The sequence below is a fragment of the Narcine bancroftii genome, chromosome 3 (genome assembly GCF_036971445.1).
Source record: "Narcine bancroftii isolate sNarBan1 chromosome 3, sNarBan1.hap1, whole genome shotgun sequence".
NCBI classification, from domain to species: Eukaryota; Metazoa; Chordata; class Chondrichthyes; order Torpediniformes; family Narcinidae; genus Narcine; species Narcine bancroftii.
The window spans coordinates 169,276,985-169,302,714 of NC_091471.1; the positions used below are offsets into that span (position 1 = coordinate 169,276,985).

General features: G+C 40.6%; 2 protein-coding genes and 1 long non-coding RNA gene across 3 annotated transcripts in view; 2 read left to right on the plus strand and 1 right to left on the minus strand.

The window, feature by feature from the left end:
• LOC138757836 (uncharacterized) overlaps positions 1-8,020 on the minus strand; it is an 8,990-nt gene extending 970 nt beyond the window's left edge. Inside the window, exon 1 of the long non-coding RNA XR_011353922.1 lies at positions 7,933-8,020. This is a non-coding gene — a long non-coding RNA (uncharacterized lncRNA). The remainder of the gene's footprint in view (positions 1-7,932) is intronic.
• Positions 1-25,730, plus strand: part of wrn (WRN RecQ like helicase) — a 286,387-nt gene that overhangs the window by 55,271 nt on the left and 205,386 nt on the right. Inside the window, exons 16-24 of the mRNA XM_069925810.1 lie at positions 210-292; positions 2,326-2,432; positions 3,612-3,799; positions 3,893-4,067; positions 7,044-7,225; positions 9,801-9,902; positions 15,410-15,502; positions 16,453-16,594; positions 18,896-19,066. Of these exons, the coding sequence (XP_069781911.1) occupies positions 210-292; positions 2,326-2,432; positions 3,612-3,799; positions 3,893-4,067; positions 7,044-7,225; positions 9,801-9,902; positions 15,410-15,502; positions 16,453-16,594; positions 18,896-19,066 (1,243 nt within the window). The remainder of the gene's footprint in view (positions 1-209; positions 293-2,325; positions 2,433-3,611; positions 3,800-3,892; positions 4,068-7,043; positions 7,226-9,800; positions 9,903-15,409; positions 15,503-16,452; positions 16,595-18,895; positions 19,067-25,730) is intronic.
• Positions 23,042-25,730, plus strand: part of LOC138759620 (bifunctional 3'-5' exonuclease/ATP-dependent helicase WRN-like) — a 21,931-nt gene continuing 19,242 nt past the window's right edge. Inside the window, exon 1 of the mRNA XM_069930336.1 lies at positions 23,042-23,369. Within this exon, the coding sequence (XP_069786437.1) occupies positions 23,042-23,369 (328 nt within the window). The remainder of the gene's footprint in view (positions 23,370-25,730) is intronic.

Consider the following 25,730-nt stretch of genomic DNA (forward strand, 5'->3'; position numbering starts at 1 on the left):
GTTCGATTAAATAGACCTGATGATCAAGCAAAAAATGGGAGAGGACTTTGTCATGATGAAGTCTTTTTGTTGCCAAGTTGTGAAACAATAATCAAAATTGCAGGAGGACTTCATAATTTGGATGAATTGACAAAATGGTTAATAATAGCTTTGGGATAAAAATTGTGTATGAAAATTTTATTTAACTTTTTGTATTTTTTAATTTCCAGAGGTCATTTCAAAGTTGTTTACATGACACCTGAATACTGTTCAGGATCAATTTCATTACTCAAGAAACTTGATGACAGCATTGGTATGTACAGTCTAAATCCTTTCATGGGTTTTCAATATGTATAGCAAAAACACTGACATTTAATCATTAAGAGATTTGAGGTTATTTCAATGTATTTGCTGTAGCTTCCATTTGTTATTCGTATTAAATAAAAAGTTGTTGTAATCTGGCTTCAAGTATTCTTTGTGTTGTCTGTTGGTCTGTCTCTGTCCATATCAAACTCAGGTTAAATTAAAAAAAAATTTTAGGCACACTCTGTTTTCTTTATAGCCATAAATATATCAGTGCTGATAGTGAGATTTAGATAACTGGGCTGAAAACACAATTTTTTGTTTTTGTCTTTCTATGAACATTGTTCTGAGTCACTGAGAAAAGCAGCCAATAGCTTTATATGCTTATGTATAATTATAATTGCCATTCAGCCTTCCACTGAACACATTGAGTTAAGACTAATTTGGGAAGAGGATAATAAAAATAAGTTGGTCAAAATTCACTTTCCTATTTCCATTTAGAAATTCCTTATTCAGTCAATTTACAAAGGTTAAAAAAAATTGGATAAATAGTGTAGCTTGGGGAAATAATTTTCAGTAAGATTTTTGCTGATCCAGATTTAATCAACTCCACTTTTCCATCCTTTATCCATAACCCTTGATTCCCTCATTGAATAATTCAGCTTTGAATATTTGAATATTATGGGTTAAATCCCCACAGCTTTCTGGAGCAAGGATAGCTAAATTCACCCAGCCACTTTGTGAGAAGAAATTATTTTCATCTCAGTTTTAAATGAGCGCTCCTTTATTCTCTGACCCTAGGTTCTCTCATTGAGAAAATGCATTTCCAGCATTTAAGCTAAAATAAAATAATCCCTCAATGTTGGAAATCAAAAACAAAAGAGAAAATACTGGAAGTACTCAGCAGGTCAGATCACAGGTGTCAACTTTTCAGGTTGGAGACCTTTTATTATAACTCCATTTCTATGTTTCCAGTACTTATTCAGTCAAATCTCTGCCAAAATCTTCCCTGTATCAGAACTGTTTTATTTTTTTTACTGTTGGTATAACACCACATTAATACATTATTCTGGGAAATGATTATTTCTCAACCAAGCTAAAGGAAAAGCATAATTAAGACTAAGAATGCATGCTTGGAATTGATACAAAATGGTGCATTTTCAAAAAATGAACTTTAATAGTTTTTTTTTTAAATGAGAGTTATAGACACAACAGAGAAACAGGACCCTTGGCCCACCAAGCCTGTCTGACCAGCAGCCATCTATATATACTCATTTTACATTCAATTTTTTTCACCCCATATCCTCCTGAACACCTCTGTTTCCATCACTCACTGACATATTAGAGCAATTTGCAGTTGCTTACACATCCTTGGAATGGAGGAGGATGTCGAAGCGCCCAGAATAAACCCATGGGATCATATGTCCAGCAAACATGTAAACTCAACTTCCAAGGTCAGGATTGAGCCCAGGTCTTTGGCCCTGTGAGACAGTGACTACTAGTTTGTTAGCACATGCACTGTGAGTGTATTTGGTATATGCACTAAATTGTTTTACAGCATCATGATGGACTGAGTGAGAATAGCCAATGTTGCAAAAAGATAATATTTTAAATTCTTAAGCCCCTACTGATGTAAATAAATGACAGTTTTTTTTCCCTCTGGGTTGTGTCTGTGTGATACGTGGGTCCAAAGTGTTAGAAGATCTGCAGAACACTTGGGAAGCTATTCACGTGAGTTTTCCATGTGCTGAATTTAGATCTTTGTTACTACAGAGTGTGGTTGAGCAGAAGTTTCATGGGAATGCAAAGCAGTCTAATTAAAGTACCAGCTCCACAATCCAATTTTGTCAATGTGCTATTGACTTGTAGTATAACTGCAAGTAAACTGGGAGCTTTTATCTGTATATTCTTCCATGGAAAATGCATGGTATTGGAAGTGAATACTTTCTTTTTGGAGAGTTTCCCAATAGTGATGGTTATTGTTTAAATATTGCATGTGTGGATGTAGTTCAGCTTATTTATTGCCTTTTGATTTACTTCCAGGTATCACTCTTATTGCTGTGGATGAGGCTCACTGTATATCTGAGTGGGGACATGATTTCAGAAGTTCTTACCGGAAACTGGGATCTTTAAAGCAATTCCTGCCTCAGGTGAATTGATACATGTGTTTAACCATATTCTGGGAGCAATTTTCCTAAATTCTCATTGTCAGTTAGACTAACAAGTTGCTTGTTAGCAGCAGAGTTAATTAGTACACTGATACAGCTTTATTTACATATAGTGATTCATGATACATAGCCAGTGGTTTTGAAATGTTTATAGCATGAACATCTTAATCAAGCAATGCATTCAATTTCGAGGTTTTCTACTTATTAAAATTCTGCTCCCCATTTTTGGATAGTATAATTCTCATTCAAGTAGCATTATGGGAAAAGAAATTGAGAATTAAAATGTACTTCATTTTTGTGCTGAACTTTGTAATGGTTAGTTTATATGTCATTGAATGGGGAGAATGGATTCATTGATGAAGTAAGTTGATGGAAAGCTTAGATTGTTTTTTAAGTAGTTGGGAGACTCAGTAGCAAGGATTTATTGCATTTCAGTTTTAACAAAAAGAAACATCATTTATAATTCTAGGATACTAACATTGCCCCTGCAATAATTGAAAACTCCTTGCCCATGATATTGCAGTCATATAATATAGTTTTAATCCAAGATGTTCACGAGCAGCCAATTTAAGAATAACCATCGATTTTTAGCAGCAAACTCTCAATAGCTCACTTGTTGCTACTTAATGTGTTCAAAGACAATAGAAGAGATCCATTATAAACTCTTGATTGGGTCACCTATTTTCTTGTAGAACTTCACACTTCAGAACTGAGTCTTATTCAAATGTGTTGTTATTAGGGTTACTCTCATTTCTCAGCTCTCACACTTGTAGCCGTGTAGGTTAGGATTTTTACTTTTCTAGGTGCTTTTTAAATGTAGTGAGGGTATCTGCTTCCTCTATAAATTTTTTTAAATGTAATTTTTAAAAATAAATTTAGACATACAGCACAGTAACAGGCCAATTCAGCCAGCAAGTCCATACCATCCAATTTACACCCCAATAACCTACACCCCCCCCCGGTACTTTTTTTGAACAGTGGGAGGAAACCTGAGCCCCTGGAGAAAACCCAAGCAGACACAAGGAGAACATACAAACTCCTTACAGACATTGTAGGACTTGAACCCTGATTTGGTCCCAATTGCAGGTGAAATTAATAGATAAGTGAGAGGGAAGAGTAAATGATAATGTTTGATGGAACTTTTACCATTTATAATACTAGGTTCCAGTAATCGCTTTAACTGCCACTGCTAGCCCTTCAATCCGAAGTGACATCATGGAGAATCTGAAACTAACTAATCCTCAGGTTGTCTGCACTACATTTGATCGACCAAACTTGTATTTAGAAGTTGGCCGGAAATCTACCGATATCAAAGGAGACTTGAAACCGTTCTTAGTCAAAAGGGACAAGTATGTATTGATTGACCTATCAAACATGTAAAAGTTGCATCCAAAACAGATGGATTAATAGTTTTGTAAAGTTTGTTTTCTCTTGAATGATAGGTTCTCCTTTGAGTTTGAAGGACCCACAATAATTTACTGCCCAACGAGGAAAGCTACAGAGCTAGTAGCTGGAGCATTGTCACAGATGAATGTTGTTTGCGGCACATACCATGCAGGCATGGGCATCAAAGCCAGGAGAGATGTGCATCACAAGTTCATGAGAGATGAAATTCAGGTCTGAAATACTTTGGTCCTTGTTTAAATTCCAAGAGCTGGCTGTGTAATGTATTTACATGCAGAGTGTTAAAGTGAGATGGGTCAAGTTTTGGGCATTTAATGTTAACTAAACAAAAGACTGAGGGACGATACAGAAAGTAATTGGTTAGTAAAGGAAATGTTACTCCTCTGATTACAAGGTACATTTGTCAGAATAGTGCTTAATCTGATCACCACTTGGTTCCATGAACCTCCTTCCCCTAACACTCCCATGCTTTATCTGTGACCACCCTCATCTTTTACAGTTCTGTGGAACCAATTAACTTGGTGACTCATTAATAAGGCACATTGTATTATGAGTGATGAACATGCTTCAGATAGCAGATCCTAAAACTCTGCTTTCCAAATAGCCTGATTGGATTTTCCAACTTGTTCATGTTAAAGACTTTTTTAGACTACTATTAGATACCTCTAATAAGAAATAGTGACATTTTAAAAACAGTTCAAATATTAAAGAATTAAAAATCATAACGTGCTTCAAAAAGGTACCTTAAACTATTAGAAATTAATTAAAAACAAAGATAATTATGATTTAATTTTTTTTATTATCATGTAATAATACAGAAAATGTAATATCACACAAAATTTTCTTTTGTCTCTGTAAGACAGACAAAAAGTTGCCATTTGTATTGTCTGGCACCCCTTACAGTAAAAGAAAGAAGCCAAAGAGAAATCCTTCAAGATGCTGAGTGTCCATGGATTCCCTTCCAGCAGTCCCACAGCCTCTGCAGCTGCTCAGACCCTGGTTTGATCCATTGGTAATCTGAGCTTCAGATCCAAACTTCTGTTACAATCAGGAAGCCTTCAGCATCTAAGGCCCTTTGGGAGCCCTTCTTGCCCTCAGCACCCTCTTGAATTCTAGTTTTGATACCTGGTTCCCTTGAGTTAGTCTCCAGCAGCTTGCATGTGTGTCTGTGTGGGTCTTACAGCTACAAGTCACCCGCAGCCTGTGTGGGTCCTTTAGCCTCTGAAATCCTCGCTGGTCCGCTACCGTGCTCAGCGTCCTATAGGGTCGTAGCCAATGCCTCTCCTCAATGTGGTGGGGGGTGGGGGGTGTGGTGGTGTACTCCCCCTTTCTGGTGCTCTGTGCTGGTTTGCTGCTTCTCTAAGTTTGCAACCCCTCCTGGCTGCTGACCAGCACAGGTGCCGCCATCTGGGCACAGACCCCATAGATGCAGGATTTTAATTAAAAACACAGCACCATTAGCAGTCCGTTTGAAGCTTGTATGGAGCTGTCAACGTTAGAACTGGGTGGTTGGCCCCTGTGGAGCAGTACTGTGTCTCCTGGGTCCGCGGTAGTGCTGCCATCAATAAACAAATTACTTGACTAATTTTAAATCCAGTCAAGTTTATTGTGATCTGATTGTACAAGTGCAACCCAATGGAACAGTGCTCTCCGATCCTCAGTGCAAAACGTGCAGACACACAACCAGATATAACAGACATACAGACAAACAATACATATGCAGGTCAAGTATTTAATCTATATAAATAAATATTATTTCATGAATATGAGAGTCGCGGATGGCAAGTGTGAGCAGTTCCTTTGGTTGTTCAGCATTCTCACTGCCTGTGGGAAGAAGCAGTTCCTCAGCCTGATGGTGGTGGCTCTGATACTCCTGTATCTCTTCCCCGAGAGGAGCAGCTGAAAGATGCTGTGTGCAGGGTGGAAGGGGCCCTCAATAATTTTGCACACCCACTTCAGACAATGATCATGTTGATGGGGATGGAGACTCTAGTGATCCTCACTGCCACTCTTATGGTCCTGAGAATTGATCTCCAATCCATTCTCTTCAGCAACCATACCACAATGTGATGCAGCAGGCCAGGACAATCGCAATAGAGATCCTATAGAAGTTTGACATAATGGTGGCCGGTAGCCTTGCCCACTTCAGTCTTTTCAGGAAGTGCAGTCGGTGTTGTGCCTTCCTGACAAGTGAAGAGATGCTGAGTATCCACGATAGGTCACTAGTTAAGTGAACTGCAAGGAACATGGTGCTCTCCACTCTCACCACTACAGATTTGTTGATTTATAGAGGAGGCTGATTGCTCAGGTCCTTTTGAAGTCCATGATCATCTCCTTTGTCTTGTTCACGTTGAGACTCAGGTTGTTACTCTCACACCATTTCACGAGATTTTCCACCTCTTTTAAGTGAAATTTAGTTGCTGGTGAAGCCAACTACTGCTGTGTCATCTGCAAACTTGATTATATTGTTGGAGCTAGATCTGACGATGCAGTCATGGGTCCACAGCATGAACAGGAGTGGGCCGAGCACACAGTCCTGAGGTGCACCAGAGCTTGACGTTCTGCTACCAACTTGGATAGACTGTAGTCATTCTGTTAGGAAGTCCAGGATGCAGTTACAGTGTAGTGTTGAATCCCAGGGAGGCGTGTTTTCAACACCCTCTAGCGAATGATTGTGGAATGTTTAGGCAGGTTCTGTGGCCACAGACGTCATCAATCCTCCTTGGGCCCACAACTCAAAACGGCATTATGTGATTTGCCTTCTGGATTCAATGGTGATTCAGTGCCGACTTGCAAATTCTTTGCAAAAACTCCATTCTGCAGAAATAAAGCTTGGTAATAATTAACTCTCAGGTATTTGTTGAAAAGCTGGTTATGTTAAAAAAGCCTAATTAGATTTTCTTGTCAGAAATTGGTTTGGATTTAAAGTGCCAATGCTGCATCTTTATGCTGTTTAAAGTATTTCATTGATGAGCCAGGGAGCAATGCATTGTTGATATCAACCCTGTTTAATTTCAAGTTGGTCTTGGCTGGAATTGCTTGAGCATTTGAGCATGAAAAGTGATTGTTATTCTCACTATCATTTTGAGTGCAAATTATGAGTCATTGCTTTGTTCTGTACATTTATTTATTATGAATGGTTGTAATTCCTTGGTTCATACTTTCAATGAGAATCCTTTTCTTTGCCAGTGCGTTGTAGCTACCATTGCATTTGGCATGGGAATAAACAAGTCTGATATCCGGAAAGTCATTCATTATGGAGCACCGAAAGAAATGGAATCATACTATCAAGAGATTGGAAGGGCTGGGCGAGATGGTTTGCCTAGTGCTTGTCATGTTTTATGGAGTCCTTCTGACATGATGTTAAACAGGTGTGAAAGTTTACCTATGGTGTTTATTCAAAAAGAGAAATGTATTGCAAGTGTTTAGAGGGGTGTCTATTGTTTGACTTCATTTTTGGATAATGAGATTGTCCTCTTTGACAAAAAGTTTTATTTACTCACTTTTCTAGTGGGATATATACAGTTATTGGGGACCAGTGGTCAGTGAAATTAAATAGATTTTGCTCCTAAATAATATAAAGGATAGTTTGGAATTAATTATTTCCCTCCCTCCTCATAATTGTCTCTATACATGGCACATTTCTAAATTCTTTAGAATGGCGACTATTTTACAGTCCTTCTGTTCAAGGAATTAGCTGTAAAGTCGCATACATTGTATCAGCAGAAAACAGTTGAACAAACTTGTCTGTAATATAAAGAATGTATAATCATTAAAATACCATCTAAATTTTGAAAGCTTATTGTATGAAAAGTTGACTGTGTTTTCTTTAGGCACAAACTATTACTCATTTCTGACTCCAAAGCTGCCAGAAGTCTTTTGGTTCTACACCAGTGGTCTATTTTTCACTAATGAACCAAGATAACAAATTAGAGAAACACAAAGACTACATATGCTGGAATCTTGAGCAAACAATGTGCTTCTGGAGGAACTTGGCTGGTTAGGTGGCATCTATGGGTAGAAATGGCCTCTATAAAGGGCCCTGACCTGACACTTTGAATGATGGATGGTGCCAGACCTATTGAGTTGCTCCAGCATCTTATTGTTTTCTCGAGATAAGAAGTTCAATTTTTCCTCAAGATCCATCTTCATATACTTTACTGTGGTATCATTATTTGGAATCAGAATTAGAAGTCCTAGATAATCAATCCTTATCTTAAAAAAAAGTGCTGAAAATTCCAGATTCCAGGTCTAAAGTACAGGAAAATTCCAATAATCCATTATCCTGTTGGATGGAAACCCCACCAATTGTCATCTTGTTTACTAAAGACCTGTTTCTCTTATAAACTCTTATAAACTTGCATGGGCCCACATTATGCCTAGTCCTTTTAACCTCACCTGGAATCCAGTTACCCACATTCCCTTTAAACTCATCTGGGCCTCAGTTACCCACACTCCCTTTAAAATCAACTGGGCTCTCCATTTGCTATGCTCCTTTTAAATTCATCAGGGACTTTTGTTTCCTATGTATCCCCATTTCCCACACTCCCTTTAAATTGATCAGGATCTTATTTCCTGCATTGTCTTTAAAGTCACCTAACGTCTGTTGTCCATGCTCCCATTAAACTGACTTGGGTCCCTGTTACCCTGACTCTCTTTACACTCACATGAGGCCCCCATTTCCTGTTTTCAGCACTCCCTTTAACCATATCAGGTTCACTGTACAACATCTTTTTTAAAAAAAAAAGTGACTTAAAGTGTGTTATGCTTTTTTTTAAACAAGAAATCATTCAAAGTTCTAGAAAATCTGTTAGTCTCGCTGGCACAACCAAAATGCTGAATTATTTGAGTTTTACTGTTATCTCTGTAATGTACCTTTTATTACAAGCAAGCACTATTAAACAGGAAGTTCATAAATGTAGACAGAAATGGGAGGCAGATCTAAATATTATAATTGATGAGAAAAGTTGGTTAGATCTTTGTCGAGATTGTATGACAAATACTATAAATGTAAGATGTAGATTAGTTCAATATAACTAACTGCATCATTATATTTAACGCCGCAAAAATCAAATAAAATAAAATCAGATTTATCAGATAAATGTTTTAGATGTGAAGAGATAGGAACCTTTTTACACTGCACTTGCTTATGTTCTAAAGTAAGGTCTTGTTGGGCAGATTTAGGAATATTTTTAGAATATATTCCAAGTACCATATTTCCACAAAATCCATATTTATTAGGCAATATAGCAGGAACAAGTTCAAAGTTAAAATTATAATTTTATCAAGTGAAATTTATTAAAATACCATTAGCGGTGGCATGGAAGTGTATTGCAGTGACTTGGATATCAGATGCATATTTAGGTATGGAGAAATGGAATGCAGAAATTCAAAGTTGTGTTCCTTTGGAGAAAATTACATGTAATTTAAGAAATAAATATCCTACGCATTGTAGGATCCCAGTGTGTGATCCGACCCTTCGTTCAATCCAGGAAACTATTTTTCTTTCTTTTTCTATATTTTATAGAACTATATATTGAGTGGGGAGTATAAGGAGGGAGGGAGAGGAAGGTCAGTGTTGGGTAAAATCAGCATGTAATCATTGTAATTTTAAATTTAATAAATACTTGTCTATTTGAGAGTTTTTTTAAATTACATGTATGGAAAATTTTAAATAAAATATTCAAAAAAAGTTTAACTGTAGCTAAGAAAAATTAATAAACCTTAAGCCCGCTTACCTATTTCGATTAGTCCTGCACTTTGCATGGGACTCTGATATTAAAGTTATAGATGTAATGGTGTAAAACTGGCAAAAACAATAAATGAATTGTTTTACTTTTGCAAATGTATATTGTACTTTAAGCATTATTTAAAAAAAATAGTAAAAATGTGTTGGAAAGACAAGTGCGAATGTTGTAAATAATGTGGTCATCATTTTTTCTGCAGGCAGCTGCTGAATGAGATTAAGAGTTCAACATTCCATAACTACAAAATTAAGATGATGGAAAAGATGAAGAAATACCTTACTTCATCCAAGTGCAGAAGAAAGTAAATCCTCTGTTCCAAGTCCATATATTTTAGTCATGTATTTAGTCAAGCTTTTAGCCAGTGCCAATTTGGCTCAGTTAAGAGTCAGAACTTCGAATGCTGAAGATCCATGCAAGGATTTGAATACGTATAAACAAGGCTGAGGGTTGTACTATTAGAAATTCCCCCATTTAAATGAAGCTATGGACAGTCAGCTTGCTTAAAGGATAGATAACCCATTGGAACTATATGAGGAACAAGGAGCTAACATTAATCTTTCATTCATTGACTTCAGATAAGCATTCATTAATCTTGTTCTTTGTGCTCATCTCACCTGTAATACCAGATTAATCTGTCTTCTCCCCCTTTCACAAGACTAAAACTGCTGTCATCAGAATCTGAAATCACGTTGCATATAATTGTGACTTTGATTCATAATCACTCTTCATCCTACAAAGGTGGAGGCATTAGGTATAAATAAGGAGGTAGTGAAATGGATTCAGCAGTGGTTGGATGGGAGGTCTCAGAGAGTAGTGGTAGAAAATTGTTTGTCCAATTGGAGGCCGGTGACTAGTGGAGTTCCTCAGGGTTCGGTCCTGGGTCCACTATTATTTGTTATATATATTAACGATCTGGATGTAGGGGTGGAGAATTGGATAAGCAAGTTTGCGGATGACACAAAGATTGGTGGTGTTGTGGACAGTGAGGTAGATTACCGTAGATTAAAAGATGATTTAGGAAGGCTGGAGGTGTGGGCTGAGAAATGGCTGATGGAATTTAATACAAATAAATGTGAGGTGCTACATTTTGGAAAGGCAAATTTAAATAGGTCATATACATTGAATGGTAGACAATTGAGGAGTGCAGAGCAACAAAGGGATTTAGGAGTTATGGTAAATAGTACCCTCAAGGCTGATGCTCAGGTAGATGGTGTGGTGAAGAAGGCATTTGGAATGTTGGCCTTCATAAATCGGAGTATTGAGTTCAAGAGTAGGGAGGTTATGATGAAATTGTACAAGGCATTGGTGAGGCCAAATTTGGAGTACTGTGTACAGTTTTGGTCACCAAATTATAGGAAAGATATAAACAAAATACAGTGAGTGCAGAGAAGGTTCACGAGAATGTTGACAGGATTTCAGGGTCTGAGTTACAGGGAAAGGTTGTGCAGACTGGGGCTTTTTTCTCTGGAGCGTAGAAGATTGAGAGGGGACTTGATAGAGGTGTTTAAGATTTTAAAAGGGACAGACAGAGTAAATGTGGATAGGCTTTTTCAATTAAGAAAGGGGGAGATTCAAACTAGAGGACATGGTTTAAGATTGAAGGGGGAAAATTATAAGGGGAACATGAGGGGAAATTTCTTTACGCAGAGGGTGGTGGGGATGTGGAATGAGCTTCCGGCAGACGTGGTCGAGGCGGGATCATTGGTTACATTTAAGAAAGACTGGATCGATACATGGATAGGAGGGGACTAGAGGGGTATGGACCGGGTGCTGGTCAGTGGGACGAGGAGGGTGGGGATTTGCTACGGCATGGACTAGTAGGGCTGAACTGGCCTGTTCTGTGCTGTAAGTGGTTATATGGTTAAGTCTTCATCATGCTAACTATACCACTCTTTCATTGGGCTCTCTTGACATTGCTCCACTAACTATACCACTCTTTCACTGGGCTCTCTTGACATTGCTCCACTAACCATACCACTCTTTCACTGGGCTCTCTTGACATTGCTCCACTAACCATACCACTCTTTCACTGGGCTCTCTTGACATTGCTCCACTCTTCCCATCTCTGTACAATTGAAATTGTTACAAAGGTTGATCCTCGAGAAACACAGAACTGCAGATGTTGGAATCTTGAGTAAACAATGAGAAGCTGGAGGGACTCGAATGGTCAGGTAGCATCCATAGAAAGAAATGGACAATCACCATTTTGCGTCAGGGCATTTTTGAGATTGTTGACTTTTATTTTTTAATCATGTATTCATCTTTTCCAAAACCAAAAGACTGATATGTTGTGCCAACGATTATATTCCATCAATCACTGCAGTCTTTCCTGTCAGACCACTTCTCAGGTTAAACTGAGTATTTTTAGTCTTTGCAATTTATTTTCCACCAGGATTGGTAGTCAGGTGAGACTAAATTGGTTTCTTGAATACCATAAAGGACAGTACTATAGCTGAGGATGTCTTCAAAGAGTGACTTCTAATAGGTGATGACTGCAATAAAGAACCCACACAAGTTGCTATTGTCTGCTGCTGCCTTTCCACCCACCATTTGTCCTTTAGTTCATGGGTCTCAGTCTTCTGGTGTCTCTCGAGCTTTTTTTTCTTCCCGTAAGTAATGGTTGCTTACAATCCTGGAATTCAGTCAGCTTTGATCCTAAAACATATTTTATTTCAAGCTCTCACAGGAAGAGATGAACAGATGGGAAACATTCAAGAATGTGCTCAAAACCTCCTTGAAGAAGTGCAGCATCCTTGCTGACTTCTGGGAATCTATCTTTGAATTTTCCTGCCAATTCTTATTTGCCCCAGTCCCTTTCCAGCACTGAAGGTAATAAAAGCAGAATCAAGCAAAAATAATGAGACAAATACAAGGTAGAGCAATATTAGATGAAAATTTATAGGCCTTATGATTATCAAAGTGAAGAAGAGCTTTTGGAATGATACTGAGTACCTTGAGCCCATGAATCAGGAGCACACAGAAGCCCAGCACAATCACAGGCATCTTGTACATCATGTTAGTGTCTGGGTCCACATTGGCCTCATCAGTCATAATCCACAGAACCATAGTGGAATCAAATATTCTTCATACCATGAGACAGCCTAACCATTCATGTATTTTTTTTTGAATATTTTATTTTTATTTTTCCAAGACTCATAGAATATTATTACATAGATCATGTAAATGGCATTTAAAAATGACAAGTATCATATGACTTGCCCAAATCTCACCCCTCACTCCCAAATGCAAACATTAAAAAAACAATTGTCCACAAAAGAAGTGGTGTTTGAGCATGCCTTCATTAATTAGTCTATATCTTGATCTTCAGGTATTCAAACTATTAACTGTTATTTAAACCTTTTTTGGGAAGTTAATTATATTCTTAAGCCATTATGATTCAAATAAGGTTGCCATATTTTAACAAAAACGATGCAGTGATTAATGCAGTTTAATGGAACCTTCGCAGGAGTTTAGCGCTATCACAATCATCCGACCTCTGAAGTCACACACCTCCCAGAGTTGTTTGTGACCCCCCCCCCCCCCCCAGCTACTGGGAATGCCTGATCCTGTGGGGGCCCACAACTATGGACATCGGTTTGATAATGGAGTGGCATGGTTCGCCACATCATATTTCTTTCTGAGGTTATGTTATCTTTTCCAGGGAGGCACAACTTTGAATTTCCATATTCCAGCGAGTAATATGTAGGGGGGGGGGGGGGGGGGGAGTTGGACTTCTATGTAACAGCAATACATTTCCTGGCTACCACTAGTACAATCCTCATGAACTGTATCTGATAGTTTGATAGTTTTATGCCAATAACCATGATTGCTCAATAAATATAGTTCTGGTTCCAATGGAAAATCTACTTCTGTAATTGGTGTCAAAACTTCTGCCAAGTTCTACCAAAAGGATCTTATTTTATGCATAGTCAGGTTCAGTGTATAAATTTTACAACCTCTACCACACCTACAACACGAGTCCAGAATTTCAGATTTTAAACGGAGTAATTTTTGCAGTGCATAATATTGAATTGTCCCAGTTTATATCTGACAAGAAATGATGCAATATTAACAGATTTTGACCAATATCATTCTTGAATCCTTTTCCCCAAGTCCATCTCCCACCTTTCCCTCGATCTTTGCAAGTTTGGTTTTGGGCTATTGCTCTGGAGTAGGAAATCTAGATATAAATTTACCTGGGGTCCCCTTTGGAAGAAGAGCCTCCATGTCACTAAACACTGGCAGGGTCATGGCTGGTCCTCAACTAGCTCTTAAAAAATCTTAATTGAAGAGAGCAGAAGATAGTTCTATTTGACAAATCATATCTATTTTTAGCTGCTCAAATGTCCTAAATTGTCCTTGATCATTAACAATCCTCAATCCCCTTGATCCCTTATGGTGCCAAGTGTCCAAGATTTTATTTCCTAATGTCATTGGCATGAACGCATTTTGATATAAAGATGTTTTTGAGACCATTCCTGTATTTTTCTTTGTAAATGTTGACAGGCCCAAAGTTGTTTGATCGCTGCTACAAAAAACAAGATGGATCCCATTCCTTTCTCTGGCATCATTTCAGATGCTGATAACCTTGGTAACTGTTGGTCTCTCAACTGAGGTTTTGTTCCTGTATCAGGGCATTTCCATCCAATATCACCTTACTTTGATTGTGCCTCAGATTATTTGCTGCAAAGATGATTAATTATGGTTTTATTATCTTGAGTGTTGACAAGGGACAGAATACAAATCAGAATTGGCAGAAAACATTGAAGGATGTGTGGTGATATGAATATGTAACTGCCGATGGATAGCTGGCTCATCCCCCACTGGTGACTTGCTGCCGGGTAATTCCTCCCCTTGTGATCGTGGAATAAAGGTCGACCTCCCTCTCCCTTACCTCAGTCGAGCACTTGGAATCGGCCCAGCTACAAGTCTAAAGTATAATAAAGCCTATCGTTCCTCACTCTACGCTTTGGAGTTATTAATAGAGCCAATCAGGATGAATCCTAGAGGGAAGTGAATTGCCAGTTAGGGGCAGGAAGGAGGGAATAAGGCAAGCTGTAGAAATTCAGAGAGAATGATGGTGTAGTGCCCATTAATGAACAAGATGATTTTTGCCTTTTTGTTAGAATATTCCATCTTTAATTTCCTCCACCCTTGTAAATGTAAAATGGTCTAAAATCCTGTTACCTTTCATCTAATCTGCATGGTTCTGCTCTTTTATCCTCCTTAAGCTTATAGAGTTCTCCATGGCTTCACATTTCCATTTTCCTGTAATTTCTTTCAGTCCTCTAATTCCTCAGGAACTAATTTTTCCACTTTTGTTCTTTTATTTATCCATTCCTTCTTTGCCTTTATGATTTTGCCTTCAGCCATTTTGTGCATTAAACTCAAGCTTCCCAAAATCACAAGATTATTTCCTTTAAGCTCATTCCCAAAATATACCTCTTTCACCAAACCTTTCTTTGCTTCTCAGATATCAATTGGACATTCAGTGCACCATGTAATACAGGTGGTTGCAGTTTGTAGGATCTTGCTATGTGAACTTTAGCTACATGCAATGATATTTAATAATAATGATTTGTTCATGAATTGAAAGATACTGCACTCAGGCCACTGTTTGCTCAAAGTTGTATTTCTTTCCTAATATAATCTCAAATTGAGAATGTCATTCCACTCTCATTCCCTTTGATTCATTTGCTGTCTTAAACTAAAGATGTCTGGCAGCTGTTCATTTTAGAGTTCAAAACTTCACCCTAAGTATGTTCATTTGACACTTTGAAAGTAATTACCTTTAATCGGTTCCTGCAGTATTATCTTGTCCCATTTTGAAGATGAAGAGCTCAGAAAGGCCAGCCTTGGAATCATTGGAACTGATCAATGTTGTGACAATTGCAGATTAAGGTAAGTGATTCTGCTGGGAATACAGACAAAGAAGATACAGTGTTCTAGGAGATAAACAGCTTGTGATTGTATTAAAATTAGCAACAATATTTTACTTGTTATTGTAATTTTAACAAGAAATTACTCCATATATTTGATTGGTCCCATTATAGTTATTGGTTAACTGAAATTATGAACATTTGTAATTTTGAATTACTTCAATAATGAAAACAAAAACTCAGTTGTCTCAAATATAGTGTTTGGACAGTTCACTGTGAAATAAATATTTAAAAATCTCTGCTGAACATCTTTATATTCAAGACATTGTGCAATCTTGTGCTGCAGAAAAAAACCCACAATATTCAAAATAGTTAATAAAATAGTTATTATGAAGTTAGTACTTAAGGGGATGATTGTCTAAATTTTATCCAATTATCCAATGATCCAGTAAGAGTTCAAAGGATAAATGTGTAGGCCCAGTCTTTCCTTGTGTAAGAGGGGTGGTGAGTTGACTCAAGTACCAATTGATGAGGACTGAAGTCTTAACGAAAGGCCTTTGACCTGAAACTTTAATTCTGCCACCCTTCCAACTGATGTTGCATGACCTGCTGAGTATTTCCAGTATTTTCTACTTTTATTTTATATTTCCTGTACCTATATTTTCATTGTTGAGGACTTTTGATTCCTTGGCCAGTGTTCATCACCTAATCTGGTGTCTTTCCTCATGTCTTAAGTTAAGCTTGATTGGTTCTTGTGTGATATTTCATGCCACAAATTTGAGTTATGCATTTGCTGCCCCAACTGGGACTGTCTTTCAAAGGTGACTCAAAGATTCTGAATATTTTGGCATGTTAGAGTTACATGGTACATGTATTTCTCTCCAAAAGGATGCAACAATTTTCACAATGATCATTTTAAAAAAAAATAATTTGCATTCTATATGCTGTCTTTTTCCTTGTTACTTCCCGTAGTGTTGGAATTTGTGCTCCTGTTGATGATTCAGAAGATGAGATGCAAGATTTTGGAACAGAAGTGTATCAGCTGTTGACTGCAATATGTATTTTAGGAGAAACATTTGGTATTGGAGTCCCTGTTTTGTTCTTGCGGGGTTCTGTAAGTACTTTTCTTCCTGTCAAATGTATCGGGTGTCAAATTTTGCAGTGAATTTTGGTATTGGGATACTACCAATTTATTTCTGATGTTTGATTAGAAATTTGCACCAGATTCATAATATTGTTGATTTCTGTTCAATTTCCCATTTCATTTTGCAAATTAAGACTAAAAAAAATCAAGCAAAGTTAGAGGAAGGATCATAGCAGTTCAGATCTAGGCCATTTTTGGTGTTTTATTTGTGTGAAATTTAGAATTGAAATTGAACATGTGACATACTGGAATGTCAGCTTTGCTATTTTTGCAATTTCTTTACTGTTAATATACTATTATTACAGAGTGTAATGTTTACATGTTCAGATTCTATTATGTCAATATAGGAATTCAGTCTAAGAAAAAAAAATAATGAAAGCATCCACTTTTAGACATTCATATGTATATAATGCTGGGAAAGTAAAAGTAGTTTGGTGAATTTGCTTCAGCTTCTTCACTTACGTTAGATTTAATTTTCTAGCTTCTATACATAATCAATGTAAATGAGCAGCTTCACATAACCAGTAATACTTGTAGTGAATGATGGTGAAAGAGTGTAGGTGTTAGGCACATTGCCTTGTCCTCTAATCTATGATGCTTCAGCTGTTTTAAGTGATGTAGCACTGTGGGCAGAATGATAGTTGGGCAAAATGTTGCCAATTATTCAGTATGTTAAAGTATGTATTGGAGTGAGGAAGAACTAATTTTCTAAGTCACCGTATATATTGTGTAATCAATCATTGGTACCATATAATAGTCAACCATGCCCCCCTTTTTTTTTTGCCCCCAAAATTGGGTGTTTTTGTATGACCTTTGTGAAAGTATACCTCCCTTTTTTTGGCCATGCCTACTGGAGCTCCTGACATCCTGTCCGCCCGCTCACTGGAGCTCTTGACGCCCCAACAATGGACCCTCGCACCAGCTGCCAGCCCACTGGAGCTCCTGACATCTCAACCACCCGCCCACAAGAGCTCCCGACACCCCAGCCGCCCACCCACCAGAGCTCCTGACATCCTGACAGCTGACTCCTGTCCCGGCTGCTCACCCATTTGAATTCCCAACAGCACACCTGCCCATTTGAGCTCTCAAGCCCCGACCCCCCCCCAGACCACCTGGTCCCAGCCATCTGAGCTCCTAACGCCTTGAATGATGCAGGTACTTATGAGATCAAAAGTTTGACCCATGTAAAAGTCGACCCCATCCTTTTTTTTGGCCCGGAAATGGTGGTCCAAAAAATTTGACGATTACATGGGTATATACTGTAACCTCCCTTTAGTAAATGTTTTTCCACTGTAGCATTAAGAGTATGTGAAGTTTCAAATAAACATTTGTGGCATCTTTTGTGGAACTATACTGCCAAAGATGATAATTATCATACATCGATTTCATTGCAGTTATTTTCAATGTTTATATTGTAACAAAGCGATGTTTCTTTTTGACCAATTCTACTTAATTGAATCTAACTACCTTCAACATGTGTGAAAATACTTGATTTAATTGGCCAAGGTGGTTTGGAAAGGAAATCAGCTGCCAAGATTTCATGAACTGAGAGTATGTTTGTTGTAAATGTAAATACTATTTCAAATTTAATTGACTAAGAGTTTTTCAGTATCATTAATAATAATACTGGCTACTTTTTTTTAACTTCCTTGTGTCAGGGTCTGGAATCTAAATCTATAGCACAGAAGGGTGACTAACCCATTGTGGTTGTGCCAGCTCTTTGAAGAACACTCTAATTTGTCCCACTCTGCTGCTTTTACCCCAGAACTCTGCTAATGTTTTCAGCTATATATTTAGTTCCATGCTAAAAGTTATTGTTTTCATCTTTCTCCCGGTCGTTTCCAGCAGTGCAATTTATATCTCAGAATCCATGACCCAATCCACTAAAAATGTTTTCATGTCCACAGCAGCTCTTTTACTGGTTAAGTTTAGCTTTGTCTGCTGGTTGCCAGCTATTCCACTTCGTGGTAAAGGTTACCCATTTTAAAATAAAAAAAATATATATATAATTTTCAACATATATTCATCACTTGCTCTGATCCTATTCTATCTGCATAATTCAGGTCTCAGAACTCTGGTACTATTCATGCAGGTTATTTAACTTCTCAAAGACCTTGACTTCCTTTTTAAAATCTAGTGTCTAGCAATGTGTGCAGTTATATTTATTTGGTATAATGTACTGGATTCTTACACTTTTATTTCAATGTAAGAAGCTGAGACTTTGACAATTATGTATCTAATGTGATGAACTTGCTTTACTTATGTTCCTAGTATTCTCAACGTTTGCCAGAAAGACATCGTAATCACCATCTGTTTGGCAGTGGAAAGAAATGTTCTGAAAACTGGTGGAAGACATTGGGTCATCAACTTATCACTGAGTGTTTCCTGCAGGAAAGGTCCAGCCTCAAGAGATTTGCTGTCACAATTGCTCTTACTATGAAGGTCAGCTTGAAAAATGTTTGTATTGGAAAATTGGGAAGGGAACAGGGTGGTTATGTATTATCAATTGATTGAAAATTAGATTCAATTAAATTCACAAAGAAACATGGACTGCATATCTTGAAACCTACTATGCCCCTTTCAAATAGTTAAATTAATGCCTTTAATTATAACTATTTGGTAGTCTGACAGCTATAATTGCATTTGTTTTCAATTCCTATCAAGAATATTCGTTTCCTCACTAAAGTTCAGTAAAATACCCATTATATGGCACCTCTGCGGATGTCGAAATGCAAATTTTCCATTTGACTGAGACTTGCGCTTCCAATGCCTAACTGACCTGTACACCTGCATTAAGAATACACTGTTTTAAAAGACAAAAGACAGTGCATAATGTAAAGTCATTTGAAAAATAAATCAGCATTGTAGTCTTTAATTACGTAAAGTTTACTTTTGTGGCGGCGCACATCGCGATGCAGGCAAACTAGCTCCGTATGTGACAGCCGCGGTAGCGGAGCAGCCATGTTAAGGCGGCACTTTCGAGTTCAAGGATTCCTCATGGCCTCTGCCACCATGCATGCCCTTTCTGCTACGTCATGACATCACAGCCAATGTGGTGACGTGGCGCGGGCTCACCCTTAAAGAGCAGTGCGTGAGTTTCAAATAAACAGTTGAACCTGGGACTCACCGTGACTTGTGGATTCTTTCAATAGTGTAGCTACCACTACAATTGGTGACCCTGATGAGTCCAGACGTTTCTGGCCTCTCATTCATGGACGCAGCAGCAGTGAATGCAGTCGCAGTGAAACTGCCCCCCTTTTGGACACTTTGCCGTGCACATGGTTCTGGCAAGCAGAAGCAAATCAACTCCAACTCTCTGTTCTACCACGTCGTCAGCGCCCTCAACCAGGAGACTGCCGCCAGAGTGGATGACCTGATCCACAACCCACCGGAGGAGGATAAATACCCAGCACTTAAACCTCCTCATCAGCACATTTGGTCTGTCCTGACATCAGTGCGCCACCAGGCTCATGCACCTGGACAACTTGGGGGATAGGGCCCCGTTTGGACAAGATGCTCGCTTTAGCAGAAGGCCACAAACCGTGCTTCATGTTCAGCAGGCTTTCATTGAACAGATGCCAGACAACATCCAGGTCCTGTTGGCTGATAAAGATTTCTCTGACCCGCGTAAGGTAGTGGCCCGAGCAGATGTCCTGTGGCGCACGAAGCGTGAAAACGAAGCCACCATGAGTCAGGTGATGCACCGCGGACCCAGCCAGCCACAGCCGCACTCCAAAAACAAAATGGAGGGCCTGAACAATACATGGTACTTCTACCACCAGTGCTGGGGAGCCCAAGCACTCGAATTCAGGCAACCCTTCTCGTTCCAGGAAAATGACCAGGCCAGCCGCTGTTAATGGCTGTGACGGCTGGCCACACAAACAGCCTCCTCCATGTGACTGACAAAACAAGCAGCCAGCGCTTCCTGGTTCACACCGGCTCTGGGCTCAGCGTCATCCCACCGACCGCCCAGGAAACACGCACCCGATCACATGGCCCCTCGTTATGGGTGGCCAACGGCACTGACATCAAGACTTTCAGCACACGCAATGTGTAGATTTAGCTGGGGAGAGACAAATTCCGGTGGTGATTCACCCTGGCCTCAGTAGGCACAGTGATCCTTGGTGCTGATTTCCTCTGGGCCCACAGCCTCCTGGTGGACCTCAAAGGCAAATGCCTGGTACATGCCCGCTCCTTCCAGACAGTCCGCCTTGAAGTCACTGTCACCCAGGTGTAGCTGCAGTCAGCACCCCCAAAGATGATTACGCTCGCCTCCTCAGTGAATTCCCGGCAGTCCTGCGACCACAATTCACCTCCGCATGCCCCCACACAGCGTGCTGTACCAGATCCCAACTCGGACCCCCACTCCACGCCAAGGCCAGAAAGCTGCTCCCAGACAAACTGCAACTGGCCAAGGAGGAGTTCTCCCGCATGTAGAAATTAAGCATAGTCCTCCGATCAGACAGCCCATTTGCACCCCCACTGCACATGGTACTTGGGCGGTTGGTGACCCTGCGGGGACTTTCGCCACCTGAATGATGCAATCACTCCAGACCATTACCCCATTCCCCACATTCATGACTTCGCTGCCAACCTCCATGGCGCGAGGGTGTTTTCAAACGTCGACGTGATACAAGGCTACCACCAGATCCCAGTACACCCTGAAGACATCGGCAAGACGGCGATCATTACCCCGTTCAGCCTGTTCAAATTCCTGCCCATGCCATTCGACCTCAAGAACGCGGCACAAACCATCCAGCGCTTCTTGGATGCAGTGAGCAAGGATCTAGATTTTGTGTTCATCTATCTTGATGATATCCTCATTGCTCGCAGAAATCGTGATGAGCAGAAGGCCCACCTCCACCATCTGTTTGCCTGCCTGGCGGCATTTGGCTTCACAGTCAACATGGCCAAATGCCAGTTCGGCAAGGAGTCCATGCAGTTCTTAGGTCACATGATTATGGCAGAGGGGGCCACACCATCAGCAGAGAAGGTCGCAGTCATCCAACATGTTGCTCGACTCAACACCCTCAAGGGCCTGCAGGAATTCACCGGGATGGTTAACTTTAACAATCGATTCATCTCAGGGGCATCCCGCATCATGCGACCGTTGTTCGCAATGATCACCACAAAGAATAAGACCTTGGCATGGACGGAGGAGGCTGAAGCAGCTTTCATCGCAACCAAGAGCGCCCTGGCGAATGCCACCTCACTGGTCCACCCGTGATCCGAAGATCACACTGCGATTTCTGTAGACGCGTCAGCCAAGGCCATTGGATGCATCCTGGAGCAGTCAGTAGAAGTCAGTCGACCCCTGATGTTTTTCAGCTGACACCTGTGCCCCTGAGACGTCAGGGAGCACTTGGCCCTCTATCTGGCAATCAGACACTTCCGCTACTTCCTAAAGGGCAGGCCATTCACAGTTTTCACAGTCCACAATCCCCTAACCCAAGCCCTCACCATGGCCAAGGACCTCTGGTTGACGCGCCAACAAAGCCATCTGCCCTGCATCTCCGAGTTCACTGTGGACATCCGGCACCTGGCGGGCAAGGACAACGTTGTGGCCAATGCGCTATCACAATCTGTGATCCAAATTTAGCCCCCGGTTTGGACTACTCGCAATTAGCGCCGGCACAAAAGGGGGACTAGGAGACACAGGCCTTTCGTATTGCTATCACCAACCTCCACTTCCAGGACCTCAAGCTGCCGGACAGCCCTGACATGCTTCTGTGTGACGTCTCCACCGGCACTCTATGCCTGGTAGTGCCACAGCAGTGGAGGCACCATGCCTTCAAAATGATACACGACATTGCGCACCTGTCCGTCAAAGCCACAGAGCTCATGGTAGCAGAAAGATTAGTCTGGCACAGCCTCCGGAAACAAGTAGCACAGATGGCGCGTAACTGCACCCAATGCCAGACCTCTAAAGTTCACCGCCATATCAAGACCCGGTGCAGTAATTTGATTCCCCCCCCCCTCAAGCACATCAACGTCGACATTGTGGGCCCTTGCCGGTCCAGGGACGCTCGTTACCTTCTTACAGTAGTTGACTGCACAACCGGGTGGCCAGAAGCCATCCCCAAAGACATGTCTGCTGACTCCTGCACCAGTGTGCTGCTCTTCCATTGGATTGTGAGGTTTGAGGTTCCGGTGCACATGACCAGCGACAGAGGTGCCCAGTTAAATCCGCCCTCTGGACAAAACTCGCAACCCTGCTGGGCATTAGACTATGTCATACCACCACTTACCATCTCCAGGCCAACGGGCTAGTGGAATGTTTCCACCGTCACCTAAAATCGGCCCTCATGGCGTGGCTAGACTGACCCAATTGGTCGGGCAAACTTCCCTGGGTCCTGCTAGGTATCAGGACAGCTCCCAAGGAGGACTAACGAGCATCCTCCACCGAGCTGGTCTATCATGCACCACTATCCCTTCCCAGTTGGTGAGTTCTTCTCTCCAAACTTGGACTCCAGCACCGGTGAGAGGGCACTGCTACTGGACGTACGGGACAAGTTGGCCGCGTTGGCACCACCCACACCCTCTCACTACGGCAATTTGCCGGCTTGCTTCCCCAAGGACTTATCCACCACTGACTTTGTGTTTGTTCTGCATGGCCCACACCCAGCCCCCCTCCAATGGCCCAATGAAGGCCCATACAAGGTCCTGAGACATTCGGGCAAGACTTTCACCCTAGACATTGGGGGCAAGGCAGAGCTGTTCACGGCAGACAGACTTAAAGCAGCCCGTATGGGCCTCAGCCAACCGTTGGTAACAATGCAGACCAAAAAATGGAGGCAACCGCCAAAAGCAACAGGACACTAAAGCCAGTTCTGGGGGAGGGTTGTGTGGTGGTGCACATCGCGACACAGGTGAACCGGCTCTGTATGTGACGACCGTGGTAGCGTTGGATGGCACCGTCGGGTCCAAGGATTCCTCGTGGCCTCTGCCACCGTGTGCGCCCATTTGGCTACATCATGACGTCACAGCCGACGTGATGATGTGGCGCAGGCTTGCCCTTAAAGAGCAGTGCGCGAGTTTCAAATAAACAGTTAAACCTGGGACTCACCATGACTTGTGGTTTCTTTGAATCGTGTAGCTACCACTACCCTTTAAATATTATACCTGTAACGTACAAAATTTCCATTTAAATTCGAACACTGTTTGCTGGTGCTGAAACACTGTTGAGCTAACTGCTACACAAACTGTGCCACCATCAAAATGAACACCCCCCCCCCCTCAAGTTTACAGATAAAGCCTTACTTATGTATCTAAATACAGTATAACTGATTATCCGAAATCTGATTATCCAAAATCCTCATGGATTTGAAAATTATTTGGACCTGGAAATGATGTCTGTTTGCCTCTGAAACATTTTGGATAAATGAGGATATTCTAAACATCAGAAATCCTCAGTTATCTGAAATTTTTTCGGAGCTGAACTGACTTCACACGTTTGGAAAAAAGAAATTCACCCTGCATGAAATTGGAATGACAATTGGCCTAATTTCAGATAACTCCCTCCCTTCTCATTTCATTTTTTCTTTGCTTACCCCTATTAACTTTGCTCTCCAACTCTCCCTCTCAAACTGTCTCTCAGCTGCAAGCAGTCGAAAGAATCCCTTGTCCGACATCATCAAAGAGAGTGACCTCTCAGGCAGGAGCGGGACCTTGTTGGGGAGGTGTTGGTGATTGTTGGGAGGGGGAGTGTGCGCTGGTGAAGATTGGGTCTGTGTTGGGCTCCAACATTGAGAAACAGGACACTAAGCCAGAACAGCCCCTGCCGGAATGATACTATGGGGAGACAGAAGTTCCACTGGCCTGGGAAGCCTCCCTGGGGATTGACAGCAGTAGTGGGGACGTGTTGAGGATTGTGGAGGTGATTGGGAGATCTTGATCTTTGGTGGCGTGGCGGGCGTGTCGGGGATTGGTGGTGGCCAGCATTTTTTTGGTGAGAATTAAACATTACGTTAATGCTTAAAATGCCCCCCCCCCCCCTTTGTTGTTTAAACATTGATACAAGTGATTTGCTGTTGATATTGGGCTGTTTTTAAAAACTGACCAGTTCTCTGAAAAATAAACATTTATCTGACATGTGCCAAGTCCTGATCATTTCGGATAATTGGAGTTGTACTAATAAAAATAAAGTCTTACATGGCTGGGTTAGAGAGAGAGACAGCAGCAAGTGTCATCGACTGGCTCTTCATCCTGGTGTCCTGGTCAGGCCATCAGCACAATCCAACTAGTCTCTATGCAAGTGTCCCAGTCAGGCCCTCGATGCAGCCTGACTCGCCTCCACGCAAGTGTTCTGATCAGGCTCCTGGCTCACCTTCCTCACGCTGACAACCTGGCTTACCTCCACGCAAGTGGCAACAGTGAAAAGATAGCACACGCTTTGAGGGGCATTGCTAGTTCAATGGGGCAAACCTGCACGTGTCCAACGGTCTCAGTGCTTCCCTGCTGGGTCCGTTGGCCTTGTCTTTATTTACTCCTATTTATTTATTTCCTCCTTTTTTTTGCCAGTTGTTTGAGTTTCCATTTGATTAAGTTCCAGATAATAGGTATTTTAGTAATTCCTTTTAGTTAGCTCTTCTTAACATTTCTTATTTGGTTTATAGCAATTTATCTGATATCAGAGTTTTGTGCATTGATTACTTACAGTTGCTGCTCAAGTGAATGCACACAATGGTATTTTATTTATGTTGTATGTTCTTGAGCAGTTTTTAGTTTTTTAATCTTTATTATTTTGATATAACAGTCTATTAAATAGGTCTGACGTGGTTGCATGCATTATGTTTATATTGAGTGATTATAAGTAACTATTAATATATTTATGCACATTTTATTATTAGTCATTATTTTTCTCCCTTCTGTATGTATTTACTTGCATACAAAGGATTCATTATGTAATTATCATTTATTATGTATGCTTATATGTTAAACAATTTTTAAAAAAATCAAAAAGAAGGAATAAGAAGCAGATATATGCAAAGTTTAAAAAAAAAAAAATCCTTTGGTTACCTGAGGATATCCCAAAACTCTTCATGTCCAGTGATGGATTTTAGATGAATTTGCTCGTCATTGAGAAATACAGCAATCAATTTTCACA